General features: G+C 38.9%; 1 protein-coding gene across 1 annotated transcript in view; it reads right to left on the bottom strand.

The window, feature by feature from the left end:
* Positions 1-20,208, bottom strand: part of LOC126281271 (von Willebrand factor A domain-containing protein 8) — a 261,118-nt gene that overhangs the window by 62,186 nt on the left and 178,724 nt on the right. The window contains exon 24 of the mRNA XM_049980095.1: positions 7,050-7,362. Within this exon, the coding sequence (XP_049836052.1) occupies positions 7,050-7,362 (313 nt within the window). The remainder of the gene's footprint in view (positions 1-7,049; positions 7,363-20,208) is intronic.

Below are 20,208 nucleotides of genomic sequence, written 5' to 3' on the forward strand. Positions count from 1 at the left end.
TGAGAGCATGCAAGGAGAAACTAAGGCATGTACCACTATGCCCAGATCACAGCTTGTTGCTATAGTGCTACACAAATAGCCTACCTGAAAATTTTTTATCGTCACATAATGACAATTGTAGGTTGAGAAGCAGAGCACATGAAAACATTGCATTAATTTCATGAAACCCTGACGTGAGGAGAACCATAAAATTTTCTCTCACTAATTCAAGCACCAGCTTATCTTTTGTAAACAATAAGGCTCTCCAATATAAAACAGAAATAAAATTTTTCAGTCACTGCCAATTTAAGCTGTCTATACACAAGCTGATTAAGTAACCAGGTGTTCCTACTCTTGTTTTCACTGTCTGAGAAAAATATGGTAACCACTCTAGTATGGCCCAAATTACTGGCACAGGGAACTGATATTGCCCACAGTTTCAGGCACTGACTAGTATAGGTTCATGTTAAAAAGTCAGATGTGTCATATTCTGAAATTATGTTTCAAAACCTGAACATTTTGTGGCATGCTCCACATAATTAAGCTTCACAGAAAAAGGTCATGAATCACTAGTTGGGAGTCTGATCTTTTGTGCTTAGTGGTGAGGAGAAAGAGTGCACTGGAGTATCTGAGTGGGTTTTAGATTAAAGAACATATGAAGAGTGGAAATGGGAAATATCCTAAGTGCCACACCTGGCATTTATCAGGAAAATGAATAAGCAACTTATCTCTGTTAATACGTAACTGATTTTCATTCAAAAAATTGAGAAGGTATTCTGATACCACAGAATTATGCTGCTCACTGCATCACCATGAACAATAATTAGAAAATAAACGTGCGATGTGATCAAAACATATGGTAACCAATTTGATTAGAAACAAAGCAATAAGCTTACAGAGAATTTGATTTAATTTACTTGAAAGAACTGTTACTGGCTAGGAATGCATTCATCCCTAATTTTAATTCATGACTGGAAGCATTTCTGGATGACTTCTTTTGGAAGGGCACTCAGCTGCCCTGTAATGGCCCTCTCAGCATTAGGAATGCTGTGAAAACATTTTCCTTGAAGCATAGTTTCCATTTTTGGGATGAGTCAGAAGTCGTTTGGTGCTAAATCTGGTATGTAAGGCAGATTTGGCAGGCAGGAACACTTTTTCTGCTCAAAAACCTCAAAAGTGAGGTTTGGCAAGGCACATTGTCACGATGAAGAAAGGTGCCACTGGGCCATTTTTCTGGTCTCTTTCTTCATACATTGTTTTTCAAACATTGCACTAAGCTCTTGTAAAAGGTGGCATCTATAGATGGTCCCTTTGGAATGAACTGTGAACACACTATGTCTTCAATGTCCAAAAAACAAATGGGTATGACTTTGATATTTAATTTTGGCCCATTTGCCTTTTTAGGGTGAGCAGATTCACCAATTTTCCATTGGGGTCTCTGAACTTTCATCTCAGTATCATACCCATAGGCCCAAGTTTCATCTCCAGTTACAATTTTGGAGATGAAGTCCAGATCTGGATGAAGATGATCCTCAAACTCTGTGCAAACTGACACATGATTTTCCTTCCGTCAATCACCCAAAACTCTGGGAACAAACTTTGCACTCATTCATCTTATTTGTAAATTATTAGGCCCATGCAAGATGCATGACACATTGTCATAGGGAAGAAGGAAGCTAAATTCTTAGTAAGCTCTCAAATAATTATTCATCTTTTTGAACAAACAATTTTTGCCACTTTTTGCACATTTTCTTCTGATTTTGAGGATAATGGATGTCCAAAATGTTGCTCATCTATCCACTCATTTCCAATTTTAAATTGGTCATACCATTTGTAAACAGTCTTCAGAGTTACAGCATTATTGCCATACACCAATTTCAGCATTTCATGAGTCGCATTGGCACTTTTTTGCTACTTGAATCAGAACATAATGTTCAGGCATTGTTCAGAATCCATGACATGTGACAGACGCAGTAAACATAACCTCACTTTAACGTCTCTGGATGGTGACTGACAAGTCAGAATGTGTTCTCACTAGGCACTGCCTATCGCAACGGATCAGGCTGTCAGACATATTACATAAAATGGTTATAGCATCAGCAGTTGCTGCTAAAAATATTCATTCACTGCAGTTTTTGATCACATCTCATACTGAATTAAAAACATTCTCATACCATAACAGGAAACTGATTGGCTCTAAGTGACAATACAAAAGCTTTTACAAGCCGATTCTTACAAAGCAGAAAACAGCAACCAGCCACTGTTAATAGCGTTATTTATGTACCCTTGCTTAGAACAGACTGTTTCATCTTCAGATGGTGTTCACATTTGTTGTTGTTTACATTAGTTGTTGGCTGTAGTTTTTTTATACTAATGTAAACAACAACGAAAGTAATATAAACTACAACAATGAATTTAATATAAACTCGAACAGCTCTCTGAAGATCAACGAGTCAGTTCGAAACCGGTAACAGAGCCATTTGCAATAATAAATAGCGTTCTTAATTATGGCTGGTTGCTGTTTTCTTCTTTGCAAGAATCAAGTTGTATTTTGTACACTGCCAAGGTCTTAAAATTTTTTGTTCCAAATACCATTAATACAGAGGCAATACATTTTATTTGTAATAATACAAGTACATAAGTAAAACATTAGGACTTTAACTAGTAGAACTGAAAACAACAAAAACCACTTCTCACACAATGAAAATGTCACTCTGCAGCAGAGTGTGTGCTGATATGAAACTTCCAGGCAGATCATATGTGTGTGCCAGATCGAAGTTTGGAAGGTAGGAGAGAAGGTACTGGCAGGACTGAAGCTGTGGGGGTGGGCCATCAGTCACGCTTGGGAAGCTAAGTTGGGCGAGCACTTTCCCATGAAAGGAAAAGGTCCCAAGTTCAAATCTCGGTCTGGCACACAGATTTAATCTGCAAGAAGTTTCACCAAACCTCATATTTTCTAAAATTTGCAACTCCATAGGGAAGCACAGCTTATCACGAAGACTATGTGAAATCCACTAATGCAAGTTTGAAAGAGTTGCTCCATGGTTTGATGCCTGGATCAAGTGTAGGTACATGCAGCAGAATAGTTAGAACACAATAGCACTGAAAATGCATTTTGTGAAAAATGACACTTAGAATGTTTTCCATTTCTATTCTTCGTATGTAAACTTCATAGAAATGCACTGAAAGATGAGACACAAGTCAACTATAAAGGCACACAGATTGGACTCAAAATTAGTGACAGGAGCATAAAACAGGACCACAACAATTACATAAAGTTAGCTAGATTGTCTGTAACAATAATCCAAATGAATTCTGATTGTCTGACTGTTTCCTAAGTGGTCTATGTCATTGTGAAGATATAACACCAAGTGAGTTTTAGGCAAGCTCTGGTGACAATGTAAAGCAAACAATCTCTGTCAATATTGTGACAGAAGTTCATAACACATAAATAAAACTCTCGTGCAAATCTCCAATACTTAAAATGTGGTTACATGAGTCATCTGTTATTTCCTGCACTGCACAATTGTGCGCGTGTAATCCTATGCAGGACACTAATTTTGGTTCAAAACTGCTAGCATATAATTTCCTCCTGAAACACTGATCAGCAAAGCTGTTGGGCCTCTGACAGCACAAGATCTGTAGCATGTGCTACATGTATAAACTGCCTCTGAGTAGGTAGTGTAAAATCATTTATTTTTTATGTGTATGCATGTTTCATGGCTCCATTAAGTGCTTCACTGGGAAATCATCCAGTGCTGTAACTTGGAGCCATGTTACAAACAGCTTTATCTCAGGAATGGACTAGTTGAGGAATGTGGCTGTGGCACAGTATGAATTGATCCATCTTATGTTTCAACGCCGATTCAGTTTTTAATGATTGAGTTCAGCACAGATTAAATTTTCAGCCAAGAATGAATTAAAAATGTAAAATGATAATTTTTCATTGAGCTTTAATGTCTATCAGTGAAGAATACTGTAATTATGAAGATCACTGTGTATAATTGCACCACAAATAAAACAAAACCAACTGAAAAATTTGAATGAATTTGGAAATACATAAATACCCCAGAAGCTACAAAGCAGACTTACTATTGACTTTTCTGCACTCACATTTTTATTTAAACTGTCCCATGCAAATTTTTCTTTTTATTTTCTCTTCATCCTTCCTCAAAGAAGATGCCGCTTTTTTTACCATAATTCTTGTTTCCTGCTCCTTATGTTATTTTTAATCTATGTTTACATCCACTCTAAGATTTTATACTGATATGTCAATCTGACTAGTTATATGTTTTAATTATACCAGTACTTCATAAGAGTTATAGTACTCAAAGTCTGATTTGGTGAACAACCACAACAGAGGGTCATATTGATAAGACTGAGAAATACTTTTCAGTTGCAAATAATGTTTTATTAGTATGGCTAGTTTCGGAGACTACTGCTCCCTCATTGGGTGCTACACACTGCAACAAGGAGGAGAGGGGCATAACATAATACAAAGTTAACATACTTACTTATACTGTTTGTCAAGTTATGGGTGTGGGATGTGTGGGCCAGTTAATTACAATACATTTAACTCACACATATGTAACACTAGGGTCTGAGTGAGGACATGATCAATGTCTGATCTGATACAAGTTCAGCATCTTAATCAGAGTGTCAGCTTACTGTGTGTGACTGAATAGACATGTCACATATGAACACAATTATATGCAAATACAGGAGCTTTCATATATTATGCAGTTTTTAAATTGACTGATTTCTTTCATGTTTACAGCAGTGTATTTATTACTTTTAATATCAATTGACATTCCAGTTACTTGATCAATCATTGTTTGTGTATTTCAGGAACTCAGTTGCCAAGGATCAGTTCACAAAGGAAAAACGTGTTGTTGTTGTGGTCTTCAGTCCAGAGATTGGTTGGATGCAGCTCTCCGTGCTACTCTATCCTGTGCAAGCTCCTTCATCTCTGAGTACCTGCTGCAACATACATCCTTCTTAATCTGTTTGGTGTATTCATCTCTTGATTTTTACCCTCCATGTTCCCTCCAATACTAAACTGATGATCCCTTGATGCCTCAGAAAGTGTCCTACCAACCAATCCCTTCTTATAGTCAAGTTGTGGCACAAATTTCTCTTCTCCCCAATTCTATTCAGTACCTCCTCATTAGTTACATGACCTAACCATCCAATCTTCAGCATTCTTCTGTAGCACCACATTTTGAAAGCTTCTATTCTCTTGTCTAAACAGGAAAGTATTATCATTGTGAAAACTCATTACGGAATTGGCAAGTGCTACACTGAGACTGTTGATGGACTTCGTGGGATCTATAGACATAATAATTCTCCTATAGCATCAACAGTTCTGTGGTTGAAAAAGAAATTTGAAGGAACAGTGCCCGTTGCAACCATCAAATCACCTGGATGATACTGTATGGTTCGTAAGGAACAAGACACAACATTGGTGCAGGATAGTGTGGCTGTGAGGCCTCACAATTCGCTTCAACATCATTCCCAACAACTGGGAATTTCGACAGCCTCTTTGCAAAGAATTGTGAAAAAGGATCTTCATATGGACCCATAGAAGATTCAGTTGACATGATGTCTTAAATCTACAAATAATTTTAAGTTGAGAAATTTCATCAAATGGATTCTCACAAAACAAGAAGAAGACACTAATTTCCAAAAAGAATGATCTTCAGTGATAAGGCACATTTTCACCTGTGTGAGTTTGTTAACCAACAAAATTGCCATATTTGGGGTCAAAATAACCTTGGGGTGATACAAGATATCCACACACATCCACTGCAAACTACATCCTGCTGTGGCTTATGAGCAGGTGGTGTGATCAGCCCTTGATGGTAATGCAGTAACAGTTAATAGTGAGCATCATCGTGAAATGGTCAGACACAACTTCTGGCTTGCTCTGGATGAAGTGGATACAGCCACTATCTGCTTTCAGCAGTACGGTCCCACATGTCACACATTCCATGCGTCAATAACCCTACTCCATGAGTAATTCCATCAGCCTGTGACCTCACTTTATGGTGAGCTGGAATGGTCTCCCAGAACTTGTGACCTTACTCCATGCGAGTTCTTTTTATGGCATTATGTGAATTCCAAGGGCTACGAGAACAAACCACATACAGTTCTCCAACTTAATAGGTATTATTTAGTTCACAGACTAAGTTACTGCCTGCCGAGACTGTGGAGGTGGACATATGCCTGATATCATTTGGAAATATGTAATAAGTTCCAATGGGACCAAACTGCTGAGGTCATAGGTCCATAGGTTTACACACTACTCAATCTAACTTAAGCTAAGTTATGCTAAGGACAACACACACACACGCACCCATGCCCGAGGGAGGACTCGAACCTCCAACACAGGCATCCTAGACTGCACGGCTACCCCGTGCAGTGCCTGACATAATTTTCTGGACTTAAATGGGAGCATATGTAATGGAGTTTAAAAAAGAAATCTTTTTATTTTGATGAATTTTTGACTTAATTACAAACAATGGAAAATCCTGGGTGGAGTGTAACAATATTAGAGAGGAAAGTTGCTACTCACCATATAGCAGAGGTGCTGAGTCACAACAGGCACAACAAAAAGATTCACACAATTATAGCTTTGGGCCATTAAGACCTTTGTCAGCAATACACACACATACACACATGCACACACAAACTCACGCAAACACAACTTGCACTTGCACTGCAGACGTGTGTGCAAGTTGCATTTGCGTGACTGTGTGTGTGCGCGTGTGTATACGTGTGTCTATTGCTAAAAAAAGCATTAATGGCCCAAAGCTATAATTGTGTGAATCTTTTTGTTGTGCCTGTCGTGACTCAGCACCTCCGCTATATGGTGAGTAGCAACTTTCCTCTCTAATATTGTTACATTTGATGTAATTACTGTATTTTTTTAAAATTACAATATACGAAAGACCACATGTATCATTCAGATTCAAATATTACCACCATGGTTAGTCTAGTAAAATGCTACAAAAACAATATGTTATGGTGTCCTGTACATAATGTACTGGTATACAGAAAATATGCAGTACCTGTCCATGCTCAGAGAATATTAGAGGATGTCCCAGTCTGCGTGTAGATCTGCTGTTGCTCGACTGCCATGTGTACAGTTCCTGCTGAGAAAGATCTGGAAATCCGACAGCAAGTGTGACTGCTGAGCCAGACTGTGCAAGCAAGCGTGATGGCACAGATAGTGATTGACCCAGTGCTTGAGATAGTATATTTGATGGCACTGTCTTATAACCACATGCTGCAGTGTATACATTTGCAGAGCCTGTTTCTTGAATTTCTGACAGTAGGCTTGGGCAGGGGTCTGAAGGTGAAGATGACGTTAGCACGTATCTCCTGGAACATAACGTATTGACATGCTTGTAAATACAGGTAAAAGTCTTAATAAATTTTAAAACAACTAAGTGAAATAGAGTAGTGGCTCTCCAAAGGCTATCTGCAACTATACACTGCAAGCCTTACATCTTGTGGTGGAGGGCACTTCTGGCGTCACTACATGATCCTCCCTTCCCTGTTCCATTTGTGAATGGTGCAAAGCAAGAACTGTTGGTAATCCTCCATGTTACCTCTATCTTTTCTGATTTTTTTCATTGTAGTTTTTTCACAAGATGTATGTGAGAGGAAGAAAATAAGGTGCCTGACTCTTGGGGGTGCAGGGTTGGGATGTTTGGGAGAAGAGACCAAACAGCGAGGTCACCGGTTTCATTGGATTAGGGAAGGATGGGGAAGGTAGTCGGCCATGCCCTTTCAAAGGAACCATCCTGGCATTTGCCTGGAGCAATTTAGGGAAATCACGGAAAACCTAAATCAGGATGGCCGGACGAAGGGTTGAACTGTCGTCCTCCTGAATGCGAGTCCAGTGTCCTGACTCTTGAGATCAATCTCATAGCAGAGAGAAATCACAACCAGGCCAGCACAGTGGGTGTGTCTAGGCAATGGCTCTCACAGCGGAGACACCGATGTATGCAGATGCAGCTGCACTACCTAACAGCCATCACTGATTTCCATACCATCTGGTGGGCATTCAAACATGTCAGGCCAGGGTATCAGAATCATCTACTAAGATTGTTCCATTTGGTTACTCCTAGGTATTTTACAGTAGTTACCATTTTTAGTGATTTGTTGCCAACGGTGCAAGTAACCACTAACGATTTCTTCACCTATTTGTGAACAATACATTACATTTATTTATATTCAATGACAACTATCAGTCCCTGCACCAGTTGTTGATCTTCTGGGAGTACTACTGCAATCTGCTACTGTAAAGACAACTGCATCAACTGTGAACAGCCTACAAGAGCATCCAAAGTTATCTATTAGATCATTTATATGCATTGTAAACAGTAATAGTTCTATTAAACTTCCCTGGAGTACTGCCGAAATACCTTTATATCTGTTGATTTTGTTTTGTTAAGAACAATGTATTGAGTTCTACCTGTGAGGATGTTTTGCATCCAATGACATTAGTCCAATACTTTGAAATCCATTTTATTACTAAACAATAGTGCAGAACGGTATCAAATACTTTCCTGAACTCTAGAAACATGGTATGAATAAGGGCAATATTGCCCACAGTGCTTTAGATCCCATGGAAGAACAGAGTGAACTGACTCTTACAATATCTTGTTTGTGGGGTCCATGTTGATTTTTATAGAGGAGATTTTCATCTGCCAAAAATGTCATAATACATAAGCATAAAACATGATCCATAATTCTACAATGAACTGGTATAGGCCAAGTGAGAAAGGCCTATAATTGTGTGCATTTGTCCTATCACTCTTCTTGAAACTCAATAATCTGTAATTTTTTTCCAATCACTAGGTACCCTTTGTAGCTCAAGCAGCTGTTGTGGTTCAGCACCTGAAGAATAATTTGGAAAATATTTCGAGTAGATTTCCCCACCATGTTATAGTTCTGGGTGGAGATTTTAATTTGCCGGATATAGACTGGGAGACTCAAACGTTCATAACAGGTGGCAGGGACAAAGAATCCAGTGAAATATTTTTAAGTGCTTTATCTGAAAACTACCTTGAGCAGTTAAACAGAAAACCGACTCGTGGCGATAATATATTAGACCTTCTGGTGACAAACAGACCCAAACTATTTGAATCAGTTAATGCAGAACAGGGAATCAGCGATCATAAAGCGGTTACTGCGTCGATGATTTCAGCCGTAAATAGAAATATTAAAAAAGGTAGGAAGATTTTTCTGTTTAGCAAAAGTGACAAAAAGCAGATTACAGAGTACCTGACGGCTCAACACAAAAGTTTTGTCTCAAGTGCAGATAGTGTTGAGGATCAGTGGACAAAGTTCAAAACCATGGTACAATATGCGTTAGATGAGTATGTGCCAAGCAAGATCGTAAGAGATGGAAAAGAGCCACCGTGGTACAACAACCGAGTTAGAAAACTGCTGCGGAAGCAAAGGGAACTTCACAGCAAACATAAACATAGCCAAAGCCTTGCAGACAAACAAAAATTACGCGAAGCGAAATGTAGTGTGAGGAGGGCTATGCGAGAGGCTTTCAATGAATTCGAAAGTAACGTTCTATGTACTGACTTGGCAGAAAATCCTAAGAAATTTTGGTCCTATGTCAAAGCGGTAGGTGGATCAAAACAAAATGTCCAGACACTCTGTGACCAAAATGGTACTGAAACAGAGGATGACAGACTAAAGGCCGAATTACTAAATGTCTTCTTCCAAAGCTGTTTCACAGAGGAAGACTGCACTGTGCTTCCTTCTCTAGATTGTCGCACAGTTGACAAAATGGTAGATATCGAAGTAGACGACAGAGGGATAGAGAAACAATTAAAATCGCTCAAAAGAGGAAAGGCCGCTGGTCCTGATGGGATACCAGTTCGATTTTACACAGAGTACGCGAAGGAACTTGCCCCCCTTCTTGCAGCGGTGTACCGTAGGTCTCTAGAAGAGCGAAGCGTTCCAAAGGATTGGAAAAGGGCACAGGTCATCCCCGTTCTCAAGAAGGGACGTCGAACAGATGTGCAGAACTATAGACCTATATCTCTAACGTCGATCAGTTGTAGAATTTTGGAACACGTATTATGTTCGAGTATAATGTCTTTTCTGGAGACTAGAAATCTACTCTGTAGGAATCAGCATGGGTTTCGAAAAAGACGATCGTGTGAAACCCAGCTCGCGCTATTCGTCCACGAGACTCAGAGGGCCTTAGACACGGGTTCACAGGTAGATGCCGTGTTTCTTGACTTCCGCAAGGCGTTTGACACAGTTCCCCATAGTCGTTTAATGAACAAAGTAAGAGCATACGGACTATCAGATCAATTGTGTGATTGGATTGAGGAGTTCCTAGATAACAGAACGCAGCACGTCATTCTCAATGGAGAGAAGTCTTCCGAAGTAAGAGTGATTTCAGGTGTGCCGCAGGGGAGTGTCATAGGACCGTTGCTATTCACAATATACATAAATGACCTGGTGGATGACATCGGAAGTTCACTGAGGCTTTTTGCAGATGAGGCTGTGGTGTATCGAGAGGTTGCAACAATGGAAAATTGTACTGAAATGCAGGAGGATCTGCAGCGAATTGACGCATGGTGCACGGAATGGCAATTGAATCTCAATGTAGCGAAGTGTAATGTGATGCGAATACATAGAAAGATAGGTCCCTTATCATTTAGCTACAAAATAGCAGGTCAGCAACTGGAAGCAGTTAATTCCATAAATTATCTGGGAGTACGCATTAGGAGTGATTTAAAATGGAATGATCATATAAAGTTGATCGTCGGTAAAGCAGATGCCAGACTGAGATTCATTGGAAGAATCCTAAGGAAATGCAATCCGACAACAAAGGAAGTAGGTTACAGTACGCTTGTTCGCCCAATGCTTGAATACTGCTCAGCAGTGTGGGATCCGCACCAGGTAGGGTTGATAGAAGAGATAGAGAAGATCCAACGGAGAGCAGCGCGCTTCGTTACAGGATCATTTAGTAATTGCGAAAGCGTTACGGAGATGATAGATAAACTCCAGTGGAAGACTCTGCAGGACGCTCAGTAGCTCGGTACGGGCTTTTGTTGAAGTTTCGAGAACATACCTTCACCGAAGAGTCAAGCAGTATATTGCTCCCTCCTACGTATATCTCGCGAAGAGACCATGAGGATAAAATCAGAGAGATTAGAGCCCACACAGAAGCATACCGACAATCCTTCTTTCCACGTACAATACGAGACTGGAATAGAAGGGAGAACCGATAGAGGTACTCAGGGTACCCTCCGCCACACACCGTCAGGTGGCTTGCGGAGTACGGATGTAGATGTAGATGATAAAGCACTGATAGAAGAGGAGACAGTTCTTTCACATATTTTTTCTAGAATCTCACAGGTATCTCATCCAGTCAAGGCACCTTTCCACTACTGAGTGATTTTAACTGATTTTCTATTCTCTAATAACTTATCTCAATATCGTGCAATGACTGAAAGGACAAACTGTACCAGAGGTTGAAAATACCACTTCAAATGTAAAGTTCTTTTATTATCACACAACCGGTTTTGGCTATTATAAGCACATCTTCAGGTGTTGTAACTTGGTGCTGTGGCCCCCGAGTGCCACGGTGGATGTGTACTAGGCACGGTGTGCTACCTAACTCCCTGTTCTATGCTCATAGGTAGCACACCGTGCCTAGTACACATCCACCGTGGCACTCGGGGGCCACAGCACCAAGTTACAACACCTGAAGATGGGCTTATAATAGCCGAAACCAGTCGTGTAATAATAAAAGGAATTTACATTTGAAGCGGTATTTTCAACCTCTGGTACAATGCTCAGTTGCGGATGTTTCTCCTACAGGATTGTTTGTAGGACAAACTGTTTTATAATATTCGACAGTGAAACAGTTTCAAAAGACCAAGCTGTGTTTTGGCCTTCTCCATGCTGTCTTCCATTTCAAGGCCACTATGGTCACTGTACAAGTGAATAGATGACTTTCTTGCAACACCCACAACAATTGCTGCTCTCACAGTCCTATGACCACTGATGCTCTCCTCTATGCTAACTAATTTGAAAATTTTGGATCTTTTTGCTGTAGGAAGTCTAAGACATTGCCCTCATGATTTGGTTCTCTAATAAACTGCCTAAAGTAATTCTCATACAAGACATTCAGGACAATCACACACAAATTCCTGTCTCTGGCACCAGATTGATTGCAAGTCCCTCCCATTCGGTAAACTGAATTCTCATTCTGTTAAAACAGCATGATCAGGAAACTTACAATATTCTGTATGAAACATCTTGACATATTAAACACGTGTGCCAGACTGGGACTTGAACACAGGATCTTTGCCTTTCATTATTGAGTGCTCTCTACCAACTGAGTTATCGAAGCATCACCCCACGACATGCGCTCAGAGCTTCACTTCTGCTAATACCTATCTCCTACTTGGATAGCTTAGTATGTTATACCAATTGCCCGCAAAAGGCAAAGACCCCAAGTTAAAGTTCCATTCCAGCATACAGTTTTAATCTGCCAGTAAGTTTCAAATCAGTACACATGCTGCAGAGTGAAAATTCATTCTAGAATATTGTGAATGTTCTTACTGATGGTCTCTGCCACAATAGCTTCTGATGCAGGCGGTCCATAAAAGCATCTGACCCACCTTTCAGGCATAACTTCACAAACATTTTTTCACATTCTGTACCCTCACTAGATATTACTGAATTCATTACAGCAATAAATGTGTTACCAGCCATGTGTAAACCCCTTGTTCTATAACTGTCTGACACCTAACCTATCCTTGTGATATAAATCCAAATCTGAATTTAGGTTTTTTCTGCTATTCATGTTCAGTTTAAACCAACTATCCATTTCTGACACTATCTGAGCATCATTAACTTTAATAAGTGATACTAAATCTGAGATCTTACCATTTTTGGCCCTGCAGTTTATTAACAGCCCATTAACCTTTTCTCTTTCTGATCTACAAGGAAGACAGTACTCTGGGGGTTATGTGCTGATCTATCTTTGGTTGTGGTGGAAACACCACCATCCTAAGGAAGGGTTCTTCTAACTAAAAACAAAGAAAAGCCATAATATGTTTGTTTGCGTGGCCATCTTCCGCAGCAGCTGACTTCCTTGCAACACCCACAACCATTGCTGCTCTCACAGCCCTATGGCCACTGATGCTGTCCTCTATGCTAACTAATTTGAAAAAATTCGATCTTTTTGATGTTTGGATCTGTCACTATAGGTTATCCATCTTGAGCTGACTGCAATTTAATTAAAAGGAATTCACCATACGCTTTTCGCATTTCTTCATATAGCACCTTCTGTGATTATTCTGCAAATTGTAACACATAGTAAATGAGAAGCCATGTATCTACCCCTTGTACTGTAACTATCTGACTAGCCACTTCCTTTGTGCAGTGCATGCCTGACTTATTGAGAGGACCCTACAATTCACCACCTGATAGGCAGAGATTGAGAAATTCACATCTGAGATTATCTCGGAATCATATGAGCCTATGATTTAAAACTTTCAATTGGCTTCAAAGCAAAGGAGCAAAATTAACTCTGGGTATGATGCTGCAAATAGTGAACCCTGCTTGCAGCTCACAGGCAGAGCTAGCTACCTTCACCAATGCAGCTAATCACCAGAAGGAACTGAGGATGGTCACAGAACCAAAGTGTCATTTATGCCAACATGATCTATGCATTTGAAAACTGCTTCCCCAAGAAAACAGTTAAATATACTCGTAAGAAACCATGTAACAAACCATGGCTTACTAAGGGTGTACAAATATCTTGTAACCGGAAAAGGGAAATGTATCTGACAGCAAGAAAGAGTAGTGACCCAGAAACTATCAAATGTTATAAAAACTACTGTGCTATATTAAGAAAAGTTATTAAAAAATCCAGAAGTATGTGTATCATGTCTGAAATCAGCAACTCTGATAATAAAATTAAAACAATTTGGAGTATTATTAACAGAGAAACAGGTCAACCAAGAGCACAGGAAAACAGTATTACCATCAAATTGAATAAAAACTTTACGAACAAAAAGTCAGAAGTTGAAAATATTTTTAATAATCATTTTCTAAATGTTGTGGATATAGTAGGATCCAGGTGTTCATCAGAAGATGCTAGGCTGTTAATGGAAGAGGCCATACCTATGCAATTTGATACAATTGAAATCTCACCCACTTCTCCCTCTGAAATTAGGAAATAATAAACTTGCTTAAAAGCAAAAACTCACATGGAATTGATGGCATTTCCAGCAAAATACTAAAAGCTTGTTGTCAACAGATAAGTAAGATTCTCAGCCACCTGTGTAATAGCTCTCTGGAATAGGGCATTTTCCCTGATAGACTGAAATATGCTATTGTTATACCTTTGCATAAAAAAGGGGATGGATCTGATCTCAACAATTACCATCCAATCTCCCTTCTAACAGCTCTATCCAAAAAATTTTGAGAAAGTCATGTATTCAAGAGTAGCTTCACATATCTGTAAAAATGAAGTACTAACAAAATGTCAGTTTGGTTTCCAGAAAGGTTTTTCAACAGAAAATGCCATATATGCTCAAATTTTGAATGATCTGGATAGCCTAACACCAGCCATTGGGATTTTTTGTGACCTCTCGAAGGCTTTTGATTGTGTAAATCATGAAATTCTGCTAGACAAGCTCAAGTATTGTGGCATGAATGGGACAGTGCACAAATGGTTTAATTCGTACCTAACTGGAAGAGTGCAGAAAGTTGAACTAAGCAGTTCTCATAATATGCAAAGATCAGCACATTCCTCAAACTGGGGAACTATCAAGAATGGGGTTCCACAAGGGTCGGTCTTGGGTCCTTTGTTGTTCTTAATATATATTAATAACTTGCTATTCTATACTCATGAAGAGGCAAAGTTAGTTCTCTTTGCTGATGATACAAGTATAGTAACCACACCTGACAAACAAGAATTAACTGATGAAATTGTCAATAATGTCTTTCAGAAAATTACTGAGTGGTTCCTTGTAAACAGACTCTCACTGAATTTAGATAAGACACAGTACATACAGTTCCATACAGTAAATGGTATGACACCATTAATAAATATAGAACATAATCAGAAGCATATAGCTAAGGTAGAATATTCAAAATTGATGAGAGATTAAATTGGAAGAAACACATTGATGATCTGCTGAAACGCTTGAGTTCAGCTACTTATGCAATAACGGTCATTGCAAATTTTGGTGATAAACATCTTAGTAAATTAGCTTACTACGCCTATTTTCACTCATTGCTTGCAAATGGCATCATGTTTTGGGGTAATTCATCACTGAGGAATAAAGTATTTATTGCACAAAAGTGTGTAATCAGAATAATAGCTGGAGTCAACCCAAGATCATCCTGCAGATATTTATTTAAGGATGTAGGGATATTCACAGTAGCTTCTAAGTATATATACTCTCTTATTAAATTTGTTATTAACAACCAAACCCAATTCAAAAGTAGAAGCAGTGTGCATAACTACAATACTAGAAGAAAGGATGATCTTCACTATTCAAGATTAAATCTAACTTTGGCACAGAAAGAGGTGAATTATTGACAGATAACCAACAAGTATTTAAGAAGAAATTAAAAGAATATCTGAATGACAACTCCTTCTACTCCATACAGGAATTTTTTGATATAAATTAAGAAAAAAAATTAAAAACAAATTTTAAACAAATAAATAAATTTTCACCCTCATCCTAGATAACGAAAACCCACCACAGTCTGCCATTCATGGTTAACTGAGGACAAATCAATCAGATGTTGCGCAACCAGAAATATACTGGGAAAAGTTGTTATATTAACTTAATTATGTTGTTAGACTTACCAAGCGGGAAAGCGCCGGCAGACAGGCACATGAACAAAACACACAAACACACACACACAGAATTACTAGCTTTCGCAACCGATGGTTGCTTCTTCAGGAAGGAGAGGGAAAGACGAAAGGATGTGGGTTTTAAGGGAGAGGGTAAGGAGTCATTCCAATCCCGGGAGCGGAAAGACTTCCCTTAGGGGAAAAAAAGGACAGGTGTACACTCGCACACACACACACACACACACACACACACATATCCATCTGCACATACACTTCCCATGTGGAAGTTTCTTTCTATTTTAATTATGTTGTTAAATTAACTTAATTATGTCATGATATTAACTTAATTATGTTGTTAAATTAACTTAATTATGTCATGTATTGGAAAATTTGACTCATTCCACATCATTACGAAATATCGTATTCATGATCAATGGAACTAGTATTAATCTAATCTAATCTGATTTGCATCTGGTTGCTTCCAGTGCATTCAATGGCTGTCAGCAAAGCCTTCAGTTGTTGGATGAGAGCTCCCACCAAATATACTGAGTGGACACTGGGCTTCTTTCTCAACCTACCTCCTATTTCCTTAAGGGTTTCCATTATCTGCCTGTGCTTTCCACTAGCCCAGACTTGGTGCTGAACTAGGCCAATATCCCAGCAGATGAGGCATCCCAAGCTGACTCAGTTGTACCATTAAAACTGGACAGCACCTCGTAACTACTGCTAAGGAATAAGGGAGCAGTCTGTACAGCCTGTTCTCATTTTCACCCTAATCCTAGATAACGAAAACCCACCACTGTCTGTCATTCATGGTTAACTGAAGACAAATCAGTCAGATGTTGTGCAACCAGAAAGATCCTGGGAAAGGATAACTTAACTGACAGAGCATTTGTCTGTGGAAGAGAAGGAGAAAAGGGGGGCTGGGGAGGAGGGGGAAGGGAGAGAGGGGGGGGAGGTGGAGTGGGCAGGAGAGAGGGAGGAGGAGCAGGGGCTGCAACTGAGGTTGGAGGATGGTAGTTCTATGTAGTCACGCTTTGCTACGCACAGTAAGACAGTTTGCAAAGAACAGTTGCAAATGTATGCAGTAGTCTATTTAAGGTATAAGCGTTTATTGTAGCAGGCATCGGTCTCTTCATTTTATGTCATGGCATGATATCGAACAGTTTCATCTGTCATATTCATATTTAAAAATCCAGATAAATCATCATAGATTTATTTTTAAAGTAAAATTTGTGTGAATAATGATTACGAGTGAAATCCTGTTGCTTCCAAAACCAGACTTAGTAATTTTTATTTGCTTATTATATCTACAATAAATAATTAAAAGGTTTCAAAATAATTATTTCAATTTATAAAACTTATTTTCTTACATGTAAGTGATTGCAATAATTTTATGAAATATACTTCAAACAAAATTATTATTGTTCGCTAACTCACAAAAATCATATTCATCTACTTTCGTATTTAAGTTATATCTTTGATTTTCATTGTATTGAGAGTTTTGGCAGAAGATATTGAATCATAACCGTAGCACGACATGCAAATGAAAAAGTTTTGGTTAAGTTTGCAGAATGCAAGGGCTTGCAGTTATATAATTTCCGAAGCTATCGGACCATGAAGTTGAGAATATATGGAAGTATTATTCAAAACTGAATGCTGAAATTAATTACAAAATAACCAATCCACTTGTTGTTATGAAAATCCAAAGATTTCAATCTCAGATTACGTTACAGATGTAGGGAAGAAATGAAATAAAATAAGACAAAAATTGCTTAAGATAACATGATAACTGAGGTGAATGAAATTAGTTTTACTCCTTCATAGTCTCATCACCTTTAGATGCAGAGTCTGCTTGCATGATAACTAATGTTTCATTGTAACTGTCACTTTCTTAATATTCTTCCTGACCCCTGATGCTCTTCATCAGTACACACGATAGTATTACAGGAAGAATTATAAGCAATGGCTGCTAAATCTTCTGTGATGCTAACTCTTAGTGTCAACTGGAACTTACTCAGTGCTAACAGATAAAAACAACATTTTCCTGTCACAATATACAAGATGTTAAAAAAAGTTTTCCATATTTCAAGAGGTGGTAGTACAGACCAAAACCAGACAAAAAGTCAACTAAACATGGGCTTTAAAATGCATATCTTAAGAGCTATGAGCACTTGTTAATCTTTGCTGTTGTGAAACACATCTCTTTTACGACAAGCTCTTTGCTATTACAAATTATCTACAGAATGCACTACACAAATGAGGATACACAGATACAGCATGCAATAAACATCTGCTAGTGTTGTTACACTTCTGGGTGAGTGCAGTGCCTACATTAGAACTAATGGAACCAGTTTGTGTTTCAATATTTCTGTGAAATGATTGGTTTGGGAGGTCCAATACCTTGTCAAACTTATTCCACTGATCTTAATCTCTTGGATTTTTGCTTGTAGAGACTCTTGAAATCTTTGATATATGTATTCCCCATTAATGCTGTGTAAACACTACAGGAACACCTGTCAGTGCATATGTGACCAACATGGATTTTTCAGAGAGAGTGTGATTCCCTAAGAGTGTGATTCCTCAGTTGTGCGACTGGATTCGTGATTTCCTGTCAGGAAGATCACAGTTCGTAGTAATAGATGGCAAATCATCGAGTAAAACTGAAGTGATATCAGGTGTTCCCCAGGGAAGCGTCCTGGGACCTCTACTGTTCCTGATCTATATAAATGACCTGGGTGACAATCTCAGCAGTTCTCTTAGACTGTTCGCAGATGATGCTGTAATTTACCGTCTAGTAAGGTCATCCGAAGACCAGTATCAGTTGCAAAGCGATTTAGAAAAGATTGCTGTATGGTGTGTCAGGTGGCAGTTGACGCTAAATATTGAAAAGTGTGAGATGATCCACATGAGTTCCAAAAGAAATCCGTTGGAATTCGATTACTCGATAAATAGTAAAATTCTCAAGGTTGTCAATTCAACTAAGTACCTGGGTGTTAAAATTACGAACAACTTCAGTTGGAAGGACCACATAGATAATATTGTCGGGAAGGCGAGCCAAAGGTTGCGTTTCATTGGCAGGACACTTAGAAGATGCAACAAGTCCACTAAAAAGACAGCTTACACTACACTCGTTCGTCCTCTGTTAGAATATTGCTGCGCGGTGTGGGATCCTTACCAAGTGGGATTGACGGAGGACATCGAAAGGGTGCAAAAAAGGACAGCTCGTTTTGTATTATCACGTTATAGGGGAGAGTGTGTGGCAGATATGATACACGAGTTGGGATGGAAGTCATTACAGCATAGACGTTTTTCGTCACGGCGAGACCTTTTTACGAAATTTCAGTCACCAACTTTCTCTTCCGAATGCGAAAATATTTTGTTGAGCCCGACCTACATAGGTAGGAATGATCATCAAAATAAAATAAGAGAAATCAGAGCTCGAACAGAAAGGTTTAGGTGTTCGTTTTCCCGCTCGCTGTTCGGGAGTGGAATAGTAGAGAGATAGTATGATTATGGTTCGATGAACCCTCTACCAAGCACTTAAATGTGAATTGCAGAGTAGTCATGTAGATGTAAGACACTGAACAGAAGGATGACGTACTACGAATGGACACTACATCGAACACTACTTTTATTGATGACTCACAACTGTATGTATGTGATACCTACCAGATTACATTAGAAGTTCTGCTTTTTAAGAGTAACAGAATAATGCTTTCTCATTTGTTTACTGCTATCTGTAGGTCATTCATAATAACAAGAGTTGCAGTAGAAGAGATGTTTTTGACAGCAGTGAAGATGAACAAATACTCATACAGGTGTGGACAAAATATGGAAACACTAAAAACATAACACATTACCACACCTAATATGGTGTAGTAAAACCGTTGGTATCCAAAAAGTTTCTATAAGGATAAATGCAAGTCCCATATGGCTTTTAAGGTAATCTTGTACCATTCTTCCAGCAAAAGTTTGGCAAGTTCTGGTAACAATCATGGAGGTAGTTAGCGATCGCAAATGCTTCTCTCCATAGTAGACCACAAAGGCTCAATAATTTTGTGATATGGGGACTGTTGGCCAGGAGAGATACAACAATTCATCCCCATTGATCGCTGACTTTTTGAGTTGACATCCTGTTATTTTTCGTCACAATTCTCTTCAATGATTATCTATCATGATCACTCAACACAGCCTTTCATCTACGTTGTGACTTACAGGATGATGTTTTTCTGCTTTCCCTGTATGCAGTACAAATCTTCAATATGATGCCTCTTGAAACACCAAACACTTCGGCTACCTTGGGTGCAGAAGCATCCACCATATCAACGTCAACAATTTTCCCATGTTTGAATTCATCT

This window comes from Schistocerca gregaria, chromosome 7 (genome assembly GCF_023897955.1).
Source record: "Schistocerca gregaria isolate iqSchGreg1 chromosome 7, iqSchGreg1.2, whole genome shotgun sequence".
Lineage (NCBI taxonomy): Eukaryota > Metazoa > Arthropoda > Insecta > Orthoptera > Acrididae > Schistocerca > Schistocerca gregaria.